A 15,082-nucleotide genomic window follows, 5' to 3' on the forward strand; every position below is an offset into this window, starting at 1 on the left:
ATTTTTATCATTTATAACGCTAGAAAAATTTCAATCCGTTTTCATTAACCCTTTTTTATATTTACTTGCCGATCTCATTAAACAATAATATTTGAATAAAAAATTCTACATATCATGGTCCGAAGGCAAAATAAACAACCAATCACGGGCGAAGCTGTGACGGGTCGGCTAGTCTATATATAAATTGGAGGTATCTGTAAATTTCTCATAAAATGTGGTTTAAAATCATGTTTTAATTCACTGCATTGCAGATTTTATTGACTTTTTATACACCCGACGATAAAATTTTTAATTCGAAACCGGTCGTACTTTAAAAATATAATAATAATACTTCAGACTGAGCAATTATTAAATAATTAACTTATTTATTTCTATACATAACTATTTCTGTGTTTAAATTAGTTATTAGTAACTTATAACTGTTAAGAATTGATAGAAAAAAAAAAAAACGTAACCTTATGATGAAATGATTCATACGAATAAATTATTGTTTAGCAATATTGGAAAATTAATAAAAAACTAAAGCGTATTTTTAACAGGGACTTACATTTTCTGGAGGGTTTAAGTCCTCAAAGTTCCCCAAATATCCTTTTATATTAATAATTTTTATAGGATGTGTTCAAGTGTTACTACCATGTTTTTAATCAACATTAAAAATTATATTATTAACTAAATCATTACTATAATCAGTGGCATGAAGGGGGGAGAGGTTCAACACTTCACAAATTTTAACAAATATTTAAAATTTTAATAACATTTAAGTATAAATTTCATAAACTTCCACCGAGATTATATTATCTATTCCATGTTTTTACTTCATAATAAAAGCACGTTTTGTATTGAATTAAAATTTTCACATGAGTAAAAAATGCCATTTATAATTTATTTGTTAATAAATTATTGCAATGTCACTATGTTCAGCTGTTGTTCTATAGATAACTGTATTCATGACATCTACATATACTTATTTATCGAGTATGTGTAATTTGCTGCATTATTACATAGGTATATAAATGTAAAACATCCATACTGCAATACAATTTACTTAATGTGCCTATTGGATACTAGTTAACTTGTATAAATATAAGACAAAATGTATAAAATTTGTTGGTATCAGTAGAATAGGCAAATTGTGATAACTGAAGAGACAATTTTTCAACTTAACTATAAATATTTGCAGAATAATATTTTGTATAGGTCTGTGATAAAGTCTGTTTCTCAACTAGAGGTCATATGTGTAATTTGGAAAATCTTTTGTGTGCTTAGCACCCTCGAATTGGTTCATGTTAATTTACATTTAAAGTCATTATTAATTTAGTATAGAAAAAAGCATAGTTTTTATTGAATTATTTATATATTTATGATTTAAATATAGGTGGAGGAAGTTCATTCTTCAGTCCTTGGATTAGATAAGGTTAATGGATGTATTGAGTTTTAAAGAATTGATAACTTATTTCTTCAGTAAAACGATTTACTGTATAATTGTTTTAAAGTATTTTACTAGAAGTTAAGAAAAACTTTATAAAAAAGTTATACAAATATATTTTATTTAAACAATATTTTAACACAACTTAGATTTATTCAGAATAAATAATACTGTACATAAGGCACATAAGTAGTGTACATTAAATGTATTGTACTAATTAATTATTTTATTATATTACATAATTTAATGATAATATTAAAACTATTTTGATTATCGTTTTGATTATACATATAATAGAAAAAATAATATACTTTGGCATCAATTAATAATTAAAAAAAAAAAAAAAGCATAATATATTTGTGCAATTGATAAGTCAAAAGTGTAAAGGGAGGTTCAGGAATCTATTACTATCTTAACAAATAGTTGAATTACTCATAACCAGGGTTCATAACTTATAGCTTTAAAAATGGTAGTTATAAACGCTATAATATGCTCATAAAAATTTTCATATGTGTTTATATAATTGCACTAAAAATACAAAAGTATGCAAAAAAAATATATCACGTAAAAAAAAAAAATTTCAAAATCTAATTATTAAAATACCGATCGCGTCGCTATATGATATAAATAAATATATAATTTAAACTTTTGAAACTAATGAACATGAGTTAATTATAAATATAAATAATTAATACTACTATAATTACTTGTTATTATTAAGAAATAATGTTTTAAATGTTACGGAACTGAAAAAGACTTAAAAAAGCAAAATAGCTTTTATACTTTAAAATATGTAAAAATATGCAACATAAAATTTCGTATTTAGCTTTTTAGTTATCTGAAACAAAATTATAGCTCACATAGATATTTCTTGGGCCTCTAAAAAAAAAAATATGCAATTGCTATAAGTTATGGGCCCTACTCATAACCATCTATGGGAGGTTAATAATTTATGAAGTTATTAAAATACAGGAAAAATCATTTAATATGAATAATTGTAAGTAATGTATATGTACTATATTTATATGTTGTAGTTAGATTAGAAAAATCTAATCAGAATTTAAAAATTGTGCAAGTTGATTTTTAGGTTTCATTATAATTATAATAATCCATCCTAAGACTGCTCCATAACACCGACAACAATTTAATGCTTTCCAAGTCTCTGACACCTTGGCTTCAACTTTGCTACCAGACATAATAACTGTATCATATGTAGTGCATGCAAATGCAGCTAAAGCTGTTAATACACTCAAGAATAACACCTGTAAAACACACATATAATAAATAATAATTTCAATGATTAAAATTTCTTTGAAAAATTATTCAAATCCAGTAACATTATCAGAAGTTAATTCATAAAGAATGTTTATTTTGTTAAACTATTTATTTTTTAAATATAAATTTTAATTTTTAGCCACAAAATATAAAAAAATTATTGAGACCAAATTACTTAATATTTATTACTATGACTCTGATTTAAATGCCCTAAAAATATCAAAAAATGTATCATTTACTAAATAAATTCAAATTATTATTAAAAAATGAGTAAAAAATGAAATTTTATTTACAATTACACTACAAAAAATAAAAATAAATTAAAATCAAAAATTGAATTAAAAATTAAATTACATATTAAAATTGCACTGTACGATTAGTATTTATTTTAAGTTTTGGAATTTGAATGATCGACGGTTATCTGCCAATAAGTTTTTATATACTGAAAATGAGAAAATTGAGAAAATACAAGGAAAATTATTGAACAGTGACAGCTATCACAATAGCAAGATGTAGCTATAGGTATCCTTTTAAGAGTAAGATTTAGGGTACAGAGCAAGATTCATAATTACTTACTACAGTAAGTAATTAAGAATCTTGGAAAATGGAAATTATTATTTGTCAGCAATGATGGATCTTTATGACTCAGAAATATCTATGTAATTACTTATGACCAGGGCTCGTAAGTTCATGCATTTACATATCAATCTTGCAAAGTTGTATTTAATGCTAGATGATATAGAAATACATTTCAAGGTACCACAGTTAAATATGTGAAACCTTATTTTGCATGTTTTTGCATATTTGGCATGTTTTTGTATATTTGGCATATTTCTATTTTATAAGGCATATTATACAACAATCTATTAAAAATCTAAATGGAAAATATATATAAAATTAAAAATAGAAATTGTGTTATCTTTTCTTTTTTTATCTTCTTGATACTCATACATTTAATAAATAAATTTTTTTCAAAAATTTCAGATTTAAAATTAATTACAAACAAAGACAAACATTATACGCAGCTCATGAAGGCTCAAGAATAGTATTAAATAGTATTAAATAGTATTTAAAATCTATTTTTTTTTTTAATTGTGACATAAAATAATAAAGTATAGCTAAAAAAAAAAAAAAATGAATGGATTTTTCATGTTATTTCAAAAATGATTTATGACTTTTTTTAAGTAAGCATTTGTTAAATCTGTAATTTTAGATATTTAATGCATATTTTTCAATTTTTTAAGGCATATTTTGCTAATTTTAAGTACATAGATGCATGCTTATTTAGGCATGAACTTACAAACCCTGGTAATGACTACAAATTATAACCAATAATCAATATGTTGGATCAAAAAGCACATATATTAAAAAAAAAAATTTCTCAACAAATATTTGTACGTTACATAATATTAATTTAACATTTCTTAATGGCTACTTTTTACTTATCTTTCTTTTAAACACAATTTTTTCATTGAAAACAAATATTAATATGAGATATTTCAATAATAACGGGTATTATATATATTTTTTATTTAATTAACAAAAATTTTTTAAAACCAAAAAAAATCAAATACTAAAATTGTGAGCAGTACGACACACTTTGTGCAATTCGAAATATTAAGTGTGTAGTACAAAATTTAAAAGCGTGTTGTGGTTCTATTCTTTATACTCACCTATTATGACATTTGATTTTAATTTTACATTTTTTTTTATTAAATTATTTTACATATTTTTAAAATTTCAAGATGAACGAGTATCATCAGCAAAATCGAAAATACTAACTATTTTAACGGTGTTACTCAATACTGTTAACGTTTGAAAAGGGAGTATGACAAAATCCTTAAGTGTGCCATACGAAAAAAAATATATTTTAGCCTCTGTGGTAAATAACAATCAGTAGATGTAAATACACAATGTAAAAAAATATTTATTTAATTTAAAATAAAACAAGAGATAATTGTTAGTGTATTATAAATAAAAATTCAATTAAATTAATTTTTTTTAAATTTATGATATTTTAATAAGAAAACTTTAAAATTATTAATAGAATATGAAGAAGTAAGATTTTTATAATATTAGATATTATTTTTATAGAATTATACATTTTATGTGTTCATAATCAATTTTACTTCTGTTATTATAAATGTGAATAGCATTTTATTTTAAATTTATACTTACTAAAATATATTTTGGTTTGAAGCTTTCACATTTGTACAAATCAAAAATATCCAGAACTGTACACATACATATAGTTGATAGAAGAAAAAATGACATCAATATCAATGGTGATCGCTGGGATGCTTCACCTAAAAATAATTGTGCTAGTGCTAACCCTGCTAATAAACCTTGGCTAACAATGCCTATTGATGCAAATATTCTTTGAACTCTGGCAGCAATAGGACGTAAATGATAGTTGACTGAGGAAGGTGGATTATTTATGTGATTAAATAAATCCTGTTGTTCACTTTTTACAAAACGATTCTTGTCTTGAACATAAATAATAATTTTATTGGAATCATGGGTGCTTGTTGGACGTATTGGGTTTGATAATGGACTTGTTGAAATATGGACATCATCCTTGACTTCTTCTAATATAGCTGAAACTGTATTGCGATTGGAATCCATTTTATTAAGAATTACATCACCTAATTAACAAAAAACAAAAGATCAAAAGAAATATATTAAAAATTATTTAATAAATAAATAAATAAACAAATAGTTTATATATATATATATATATATAAAATTAAATAAAAGCTTAGCCCTGTCATTATTTTATTAACTGTATATACCTGATTATGAATTTTTAATTTGAAACATGTTGTAATTTACAAATATAATAGTACTTCAGTCTAAGCTTTTAATTATTTATTTATTTTTATATATAAACTATTTATTTATTTATTTATTTATTTATATTTCAATTTACAAGTATTAACTATTTAATAATTTTTAATTTTAATTTTATTTTTCATTATTTTATTATTAATTATTTAATTTTCAATAAACTTCACTAATTAAGATTCAAAATAATATCATTATACCAGGGATTTTAAAATATTAAAAATTAAAAATGAACTAACTATTAGTAAAACTATACTGATTACAACATATTATTACATATTAACAATTGACATAACTCACGTAAGAACATATTTAAAAACAACAATAACAATGAGCAAAAATTTTGATGATAAAAAAAATAATCCCTATTGATTTTAACCATTTTCAAATATTCAATAATATTTAAATAATACCTGTATTTCAAATCCTATGCTATAAATGATTTTTATAATAATATAACTGGATTATATTATATAACCTAGAATTTTAAAAATATTGAAATTTGTAAAAAAAAATGTTATCATAATAAATAAAATATTTAAAAACTTTATTTTTATAATAAGAATATTTATTGTACATTTTTATACTGGAAACATTTTCAATTGTATAAAAAATTTGTTTTTCAAACAATAATCACAAATAAAACGAATAATAAAAATTGAACACTGATAGCGATAAAAGCGCGAAATACATTGATAAAATTGATAAATGTTCGAAAAACCAAAGATAAAGCTGAATATGTTACAAAGTCTTTTTTACAAAAAAGGTGACGTGATACAATCTGGCAATATGATAAAATAAACATAAAACGTTTCAAATTTTTATTTTTCATTACTCACGAAGAAATTTAATGTGTGTTGTATTAATATTTAAAAAAAACTATATTTTTTGAAAATTGAATTCTTGCTTATTTTCTTTTTCAAATTATTTAAGATTAATAAAGCATAATGTTTGATGATTTGTCAATTTGGAAATGGCATATGGTAATACACAAAAATCATTGAAGACTAGTATATTATATTATTTTTATACTTATACATATAATTAAAATAAATATATTTTATTAATTTTTCATGATTAATATAATTAATATTTTTATAATTAAATATGGGTTAAATCAAATACAATAATAAAGTAGTTAAAATCATATTCATTTCCTTATTAATTTTTGTATATTTAGAATAAAATTGAATCGTTTAAAATTTATTTATAAATTGTTTTTTATTTTAGGACTTTGTTGGACAAAAACATGCTGAATATTTGTTTAGAATCATTATTACCACGTGCGGAGTAAGTTTTTATTATTTAAAAAAGAATAAATAATTATTTAGTTTCTAACATTTTCATTATTTGTATTTCATATAGTTTGTTGGTTTCATTTTGGGTTACATTAAAGAGCAATTTTCAATAACAATTGGTCTAACATTAATTGGATTTTTTATCTCTGCTTTAGTAAGTAAATTATTTATAAATTAAATATTTCTTTTTTATAGATACCTCTAATTTTATTGTTGTTAAATATTACTTTAATGTATTTTACATTTATAACAACTCATTATCGAAAATATTTAAGCATTTAAAACTATTCAAAATTATGTATGTTATTTAATCTTTAAAAGATGGGTAGTACATTTTTTGTTGTTTTTATGAAGTTATTATTGAAAAACATATTGTGTTTCAACACATTATGAAAGAAAAGGAGAAATAAAAAAAAGTAAATTAGTGGGGATATATGAACTAGATATGGAATTGGTTGGTTATCTTCCTCCTTATTTAAGAGATTCAATGTTAAAAACGATTTGATAGCTGATCAATGCAACTGAGTAGTCTTGGAAGATAAATAAATATATTTGGTTCATTTGACTACCCGTGTTTGTTGTTGGTCTCCAAATGTAAATGAGCCAGGTACTAATAATTTTTACATTAATAGTGTGAGGTTGAAATGAAGTGAAACAAATAGAAGATTTGATAAACTGATGATGAACACAGAGCATACATGCAACAGAGCTAATTTGTTTTAGATAGTAAAACACTGACAGTCTGACATACAATCATGACTTGCAACGAAGAGCTTCTTGAAAGATCTGATGAACCGGTTGTGTAGAAGAATAAGCAGGATAATAATTTGACTAATGGCAGTCTCTTTTGATTATTGACATATATAAAATCACAATGGTATACCATTAGATTTGGGCCTTATTATTTTGTTTGTTTTCTGTGCATGTGTTATAAAAGCAGATAATTATTAATTTTTAAAATTTAAACATTTTAAATGATGTAAATTATTACAACATAGTATAATAGTTATGTGTTTTTTTGGTACTGAATTAATGACTTTTTCCTGCATTAATATTTGATTGAATCAAATCAATGAGTAATATTTAACATTTGAATAAACAAGAGAAGAATGGTGGGTTTTTAATGTCACTGAATTATTGAAATAATGACGTCCTATTAATAAAACATAGATTGCGCATTACATTACTTTTGATGATTTTATTTGATTGGAGAAATTTAGTTAATAGTATTATTGTCCTGTTTAAGATAAAAAATATTTGTATTCATTTTTATTTAAAATATAAAATATAAACAATATTATACATTTATAATTTTGAATCATTTAATGTATGTACATTTGTTTTAGAAATTAATATAATTTCAACATTAATTTTCAGTTGACTATTCCACCATGGCCTATGTATGCTCGTAATCCACTTAAATGGCAAAAAGTGAAAAAGGTTAAGAAAATCGAACATAACCTTACCTATGATGAATATAAAGAGGATAAAAAAAAAGAAAAAAAGAAGTCAAAATAAACAAGTTTATTATATATTGTTTTGATTTCATCATTTAATTATTTCCTATTACGTTATAAATTTTATTTGAAATAAAAAAAATTAAATATTTAACTATAGTTATATTAATTTATTTGAAATGTATGTACTATATTATTTATTGTAAATTATAAAAGAAAAATTTATTTTAATTCAAATGTTTCATTTCAATTTTAAAACTTGTTCATATATAATTATAATCTTATATATCTTCTGATTTGAAGTATGAAATTATTTTATTATTATTATCAATTCTAATGCTCATCTTCAAAATTGACCGAGCAAGATTTAAAACCTTGATTTATGGAAATAAAATTAATTCGATTTTATCGAAAATACAGTCACCAGAAACAGAAAATGCCTAGTTTTCAGTTCTTCAAATAAGTAATTAAAAAGAGAAAATACAGTGATGAATATGTGAAATATGGATAAGTATGGATTTTCGCATACAGGAGATTTTGACTATCCAAATCCAACGGTTAAAGTGGTGGGAGGCGTCCCCCTTCTTATTTATAGTATGATTATGCGTCCTCTTAATTAAAGTTACAAAAGTCCGAGTGGACGCTTAATGGCATTGGTCACTAAAATACAATATTGAATGTAAAATACTTATTATAATATTACAATAATACATGAAATTTATTTTCTTGATTAATTTGAACAAGTGGAAAAAATTTCGAAGAAATAATATGTAGGTATAATAAATATAATGATATTATTAGGTATAATAATAATAATATAACGATAAGCAAAAATTATAGATAATGTACACCATGGGTTAATTTAATTGACGCTGTGTATAATTATAGATGATCCTTAAGCGGTTATTACACACAGCTCTAAAATTAAAGTGATAGTGATATCGACTATTATTTGGAATAAATATAAACAGAATAGAATAACCATAAATAGTATAAATAATAAATTGTGATAGAGGATAGACACAGTGGCGCAACTAGAGCTAAAATTTTGGGGGGGCTGTAGCCCCATCTAATATTATATGAAATGTAACCCGTGGGGGCGTGCCCCCACACCCCCATATACATCCACTTAAAAATATAAAACATACAAACAAAAAAAAAAAACAAATATTTATTTACTCACGTTTCATTTTTGTTAATAAATAGTTTTAATATTTTATGGATTTTAATTTCAATATCTTTTTCAATATGAAGTATTGATACATTACTGAACCGATCTTGGTTCATTGTGGAACATAAATATGTGTTTATCTACAATAATAATATAATGTCTGTATATTATAGGTTCAGTACATACTGAAAAATATACTGTAAAATGTTATGTAAAACAATTAACAATCGTATCAATGTATCGATAAACATCGTTTCAAACAAATATAGGCAAATGATATTTAGTATTTACCATATTTTATCATAGGCAATATAAAATAATTTTACAATTTGGAAAAAATTTAATTTATTAATTTTTTTTCTAAAAACAATAAGAATTACAGTTAAATTTTAAAAAGTTTATTAATATTAAACGAAACAATTGAATAATTTATTTTGGAGGGCTATAACAAATTTAGGGGACTAGGCCCCCCCTAATTGCGCTTATGGATAGACACTATCTTATATGTATCTTATAGATAGTACACACCTTATATGCAATGTATGTATTTATTACTGTCTACATTGACCAACAACTAACAAGGTTAGTAATTGTTTCCTTTTAGTTTTGTTAAGTTTAACAATTATTAATATTTAACAATTATATTTGTTAAAATTAACAAATATAATCGTTATTTTGTTTTTCGTTGCACAGATAAATAACTGCTATAAATAGATATTATTTTATAAAACTGTTTTACCAATTTACAGTTTACTTTTACATTACAGTAAATTAATAGTTATTGGAATATAAAAACATAACTTTTCAAACACCTATCAATATAATTATTTAATTATCATAATATTTGTATAGTTGTATATTTTAAGTTCAAAGCGTAATAATGAAACTACGAATTTATTACATGTCATCAATAATAAAACAAATTTTTTTTTTTTTTTGACCCTGGGAGAGTTTGAACCCGGACCCCCCTCCCCCCATATGTACGCCACTGCGCACACGTATCCTGAAGTCTCCACTACCACTTAAATGTGCACAGAGACGTGACCAATGAAATGCGTATGAGCGCGTGCTGCGGGTTCTTTACCCTCGAATGTGTGTAAATGTGAGTTGGAGAAGAAGTTGTTTCAAGTTCTATACAGTGCCGGATTAAGGGCCGATGCCGCCTTGGAGCAAATAATGTTTGCCCCTCCCCTCCCCCTCAAAAAAATAAGGTTTAAGTGAGATCGAAAAAAAAAATCCTGGTTTTCATGTATAAATTAAAAAATAAAATACCACTTATAAATATATATTATAAAATATAGGTACCTAATATAATAATCAATCTACTTAAACTAAAAAGTATAAATAAGTATATGTTAAATGACACAGAATAATTTTGCAAAGAATTTTTTTAAACTAATGGAAAATACTGACAAAATACAATTATAATATTAATAAATTGGTTCAAAATATATAGATAATAATTAAAGTAATTTTTAATATTAACGCCAATTAAAAAAAAAAAAAAAAACTATTACTATATAACTATGTATATATTATAAATTTTTTATTTTTTTTTAATTATATTTTTTTATGGATTTAATAGTTACAAGTTTTTATGCTAGTTCTTATCACTTCATTTCCTCAACCAAATCAGATTCTATGCATAAAATTGATAAATTGGACATTGTTTCTTGTATTAATGACGATTTTAAATAATTTTTTTGAAGCTATTTTATTTATGCTGCCCCACTAAATTTGCCGCCCTGGAGCAAATGCTTCTTTTGCACTTAGGTTAATCCGGCCCTGGTCCTATAAAGACAATTAAATACGAATATGATTTTTATAATTTCCTAATCAGTAAGAATAAGTGAACGCTAAATGATTATTTTGCATACACGTTACGAATAAACTTATAATGATCATCATAATTATCTTATGAGATTATTTGGTTAAGCTGTAATGTATTAGATCAGGGGTCACCAAATGGCGGCCCGCGAATGCATTTTAACCGGCTCGCAGACTGAGAAAAAAATCCAATAATTTAATATGTACTTATTATCAAGCGCGACTGTTGCAGTCGAAATGTTGCAGGTAATTTCTTATCTTTGTACATTATTAGGTTTTTTCAGCTGCAACAAATATTATACTAGCTGTGAAGAATATCTTCAGTCAATATCAACACGTTAGTCCGTCAGTTATCGGTGAGACGGTGGTGTCTGCTGCAACGCAATTTTTGTTCGTCCGTTCCGTTTTATTTATTATTTTTCGTAATTAAATAATATATTATTCTTTGTTTTAATTTGACTATGGATAGAAAAAGAAGAAAAATAAAAAATTAAAATAGACAGTTTTGTCCTGAATGGATGGACTTATATTGTTTTATTTTACTAGATAGAGTAGGTGCCTTACCTGTTTGTTTAATTTGTAATCAAACAGTGGCTGTTATAAAAGTATTTAATATCAAACGTCATTATGAGACACACAAGTCATTTGCCGAAAAATTCCCATTGGGTACTGGCCTTCGTAAAATAAAAATTGAAAATCTAAAAATGAAATATAAATCGGCAACTCAAATTTTGAGCCATGCAATGACTGAATAACAGAAATGTGCACAGGCATCTTTACAAATTTCGTGGATACTCGGTAAACATATGAAGCCATTTACAGATGCTGATATTGTTAAAGAATGTATGCTTCAATCTGTAAATGTTCTCTTTGAAAATAAAAAGGAAATTGTTGAAACTTTTCGTCATATCCCAATATCAGCATCCACTAACACGAGAAATACTGAAGTACTGGCCAAAGATAATCACAATCAGTTGAAACAAGATCCATCTACTGCTGATTTTTATTCTATAGCCTTGGATGAATCTTGTGATATAACAAATATATCTCAGCTAATAATTTACGTGAGATACTTGAGCAATATCAGTGGGACATTTTACAAAGAGTTATTGACACTTTTGCTGTTATCAGGGACCAGCAAAGGAAATGATTTGTATAATACTGTAGTATTGTATTTTGAAACAGAAAATTTAAATTTAAAAAAATTATCTCTGTTACAACCGATGGTGCACCAGCGATGATTGGCGCTCATCAAGGCTTTGTTCAAAGATTAAGAAATGACCCTAAATGCAACTCTGATCTTTTATCGTACCATTGTATCATTCATCAAAGCGTCCTATGCTGCAAACTGGATCCGTGTTTGGAAAAAATTATGAAAACAGTAATGAGTATTGTTCATTTTATACGTGCAAAATCTTCACTCCAGCACAGACTATTTAAGACACTTATTCAAGAAAATGATACTCAGTTTGACAATTTATTACTTCATAATAATGTGAGATTGCTGAGCAAAGGAAATGTTTTGCAAAGGTTTTTTAACTTACTGAATGAAATTGAACTATTTTTAATTTAGAGTAGGTACATATTTGTCTGCCAAAGACTATCACGAATTTATCAGCGATAACAGTAACATAGCAACTATTGCGTTTTTGACAGATATATTTCAACACATAAATTTATTCAACTTGAAACTTCAAGGTAATCAGAAAATAATTTGCCATTTAGTATCTGAGGTAAATTTTTTTTGTAGAAAAATTGACTTTTTTTTACAAGATGTTGGTAATGAACGTTTACATTTTCCTAACTTGAAAAAAGTTGTTGATGAAAATCACGAGATTGATATCACAAAATTTACGAAGTTTTTTGGAAAGTTTAAAAACTGAATTCGAAAGACGCTTTGCTGATTTCAAAAAAATCAAAAAACGTTGTACAACTATTGAACAGTAGTTTTACTCTGCAGCTTGATAGTGAATGGATTAACGATATCTAATAATTAGATGGACGCAATATAGAGATTAAAATGGGTTCTTCGATCGTCATCTATCAACGAATAACATTGTGGTTTTTTTCACAATTTTCATTTGTGTTTTCCGTTAGTAGACATTATTCAGAAACATTTGGTAGATAATAATACGACAAAGGTCTTATATATTGGTTGTGTGATGCGATCACTATAGAGCACTTGCATCAATCATGTTTCACCTGAGTAAAATCTATTATCTTTAATCTCTTTAGAGCTTATCTATTACGAAAATAAAATACTAATTTAATATAATAATAACAATAATATGTTGTTGGCTACATATCTAATACATAATGTAATTAAATATATACTTTTTTCGCCGTAGTTATGGTTTGTTTATTTTTGATTTTATTCCCTGCATATTGTTATTGTGATCACTCACATCATTAACTTCTAAAGTTATCCGTATTTGTATTAATTATATATAAATATTATTCAGCATATAAATATTTTCTCATTTAAAAATAAGTACACTATTATTTTAATTAAATTGTAATTTTAGACACGAAAGTGCTTTTTCCCACTTCTATAACATTGAATCAGATGTTCCTCAAAGAAATAATCTTTCACTGGATTTATATAATATTTTAACTGTGGATATCCCTAAAACTAACATCACTACTACATTTTCCGACGACACAGCTATCTTGTCAACTAATAATGACATCAATTTAGCAGCATATTATCTTCAAGACCATTTAAAGTTCATTATATCCGGTGCGAAAACTGTATAATTATAATTAACGAAAACAAATCCCCCCCCCCCATATCGCATTCGCACTTTGATCTGGTAATTGTCCAGCAATAAAACAAAAAAACAAAATCATACCTGTCCACAGGACGGACTGGGACCCAAATGGCCCAATGTTCTACAAAAAAAAATTGGACCCTAGTGAAAACCATAAGCACCACTAGCGTACAAAAACATTTTACCTCTTCATTATTTTTAGTTTTCAAATCATCAATTAAATAAAATATATTTATATTTTTGGTTATACTGTGATTTAAGTTTGATCCTCCTTAAAATGTAATATAAATTAACTGTAAAATTAAAATTTTTATTTTTATTAATGTACCCAAAAATATTTTATAATAATAGTTTTTATATTGAATAATTAAATATAATTTAAACTAATTTTTTTTATTTTTAAATCATTGTTTAATAATTTGAATACAAAGATTATTTATATAAATAAAATAAAATACTTACAAACAAATTATCAAATAATATTTAACTTAATAGTTCATACATAAAATATCTAGTAAACAAATTCAAAAAGTAACTATTTATTAATGAACAATGTTAACATATAATAATTATAACATAAATATTATATTAATTCAAATTATCTAAATTTATCCAAAAGTAACAAGATCTTAAGTACTGTTATCAGGGCCGTTCAGAAGGGGAAGGCAACGGGTACATTGTGCTCCAGGCCCACGGAATATTTTTTTTTATGGTTAAAGTTTTGATGTATAATAATTAATAATGACGAGTTGTCATCGACCGGATTCTTGGTTTTTTAATATAATTAGACAAACTTATGAAGGATTTTATGAAGAAAATTATCATTTTATGAAGATATTTTTATGAATTCTCAACTCAAAATAATATGCTAATTTTCGTGTTTTTTCAGTATTTTGTCAAAATTTGATCTTTAAATGCTTATAAAAATAACGGTGACTAAGGATTTTTAATATTTTTCATCTGCCTTTGAAACAATACACTAGGAGCCTTCTATCAAAGTTTCAAGCTTTTTT

The 15,082-nt window shown here is 24.7% G+C and overlaps 3 protein-coding genes across 3 annotated transcripts; 2 read left to right on the plus strand and 1 right to left on the minus strand.

Annotated features, from left to right (window-relative positions):
• Positions 1-2,235: 2,235 nt before the first annotated feature.
• On the minus strand, positions 2,236-6,000 carry LOC112690817. Its single transcript, XM_025564914.1, has 3 exons — positions 5,959-6,000; positions 4,880-5,346; positions 2,236-2,688 (listed from the first exon to the last, which is right to left on the minus strand). Exons 2-3 carry the CDS (start codon positions 5,324-5,326, stop codon positions 2,476-2,478), a joined length of 660 nt encoding a protein of 219 aa, XP_025420699.1. The 5' UTR covers positions 5,327-5,346; positions 5,959-6,000; the 3' UTR covers positions 2,236-2,475.
• Positions 6,001-6,336: 336 nt separating this feature from the next.
• On the plus strand, positions 6,337-8,386 carry LOC112690818 (signal peptidase complex subunit 1). The gene is made up of 4 exons (XM_025564915.1): positions 6,337-6,528; positions 6,776-6,835; positions 6,911-6,997; positions 8,221-8,386. Exons 1-4 carry the CDS (start codon positions 6,493-6,495, stop codon positions 8,359-8,361), a joined length of 324 nt encoding a protein of 107 aa, XP_025420700.1. The 5' UTR covers positions 6,337-6,492; the 3' UTR covers positions 8,362-8,386.
• Positions 8,387-12,104: 3,718 nt separating this feature from the next.
• Positions 12,105-12,539, plus strand: LOC112690827 (zinc finger BED domain-containing protein 5-like). Its single transcript, XM_025564921.1, has one exon. It carries the CDS (start codon positions 12,105-12,107, stop codon positions 12,537-12,539), a length of 435 nt encoding a protein of 144 aa, XP_025420706.1.
• Positions 12,540-15,082: the final 2,543 nt, after the last annotated feature.

Source organism: Sipha flava, unplaced genomic scaffold (genome assembly GCF_003268045.1).
Source record: "Sipha flava isolate LNK unplaced genomic scaffold, YSA_version1 521_pilon_pilon, whole genome shotgun sequence".
NCBI classification, from domain to species: Eukaryota; Metazoa; Arthropoda; class Insecta; order Hemiptera; family Aphididae; genus Sipha; species Sipha flava.

Bases quoted from the DNA above. Each gene is read 5' to 3' on its own strand.
- LOC112690817 (XM_025564914.1), bottom strand. From the start codon at position 5,326: ATGGATTCCAATCGCAATACAGTTTCAGCTATATTAGAAGAAGTCAAG. The intron at 2,689-4,879 runs GTAAGTATAAAT...TGTGTTTTACAG, and splicing joins TCAAACCAAAATATATTTTA to GTGTTATTCTTGAGTGTATT.
- LOC112690818 (XM_025564915.1), top strand. From the start codon at position 6,493: ATGTTTGATGATTTGTCAATTTGGAAATGGCATATG. The intron at 6,529-6,775 runs GTAATACACAAA...TTTTTATTTTAG, and splicing joins CAATTTGGAAATGGCATATG to GACTTTGTTGGACAAAAACA. The intron at 6,998-8,220 runs GTAAGTAAATTA...ATTAATTTTCAG, and splicing joins GATTTTTTATCTCTGCTTTA to TTGACTATTCCACCATGGCC.
- LOC112690827 (XM_025564921.1), top strand. From the start codon at position 12,105: ATGAAGCCATTTACAGATGCTGATATTGTTAAAGAATGTATGCTTCAA.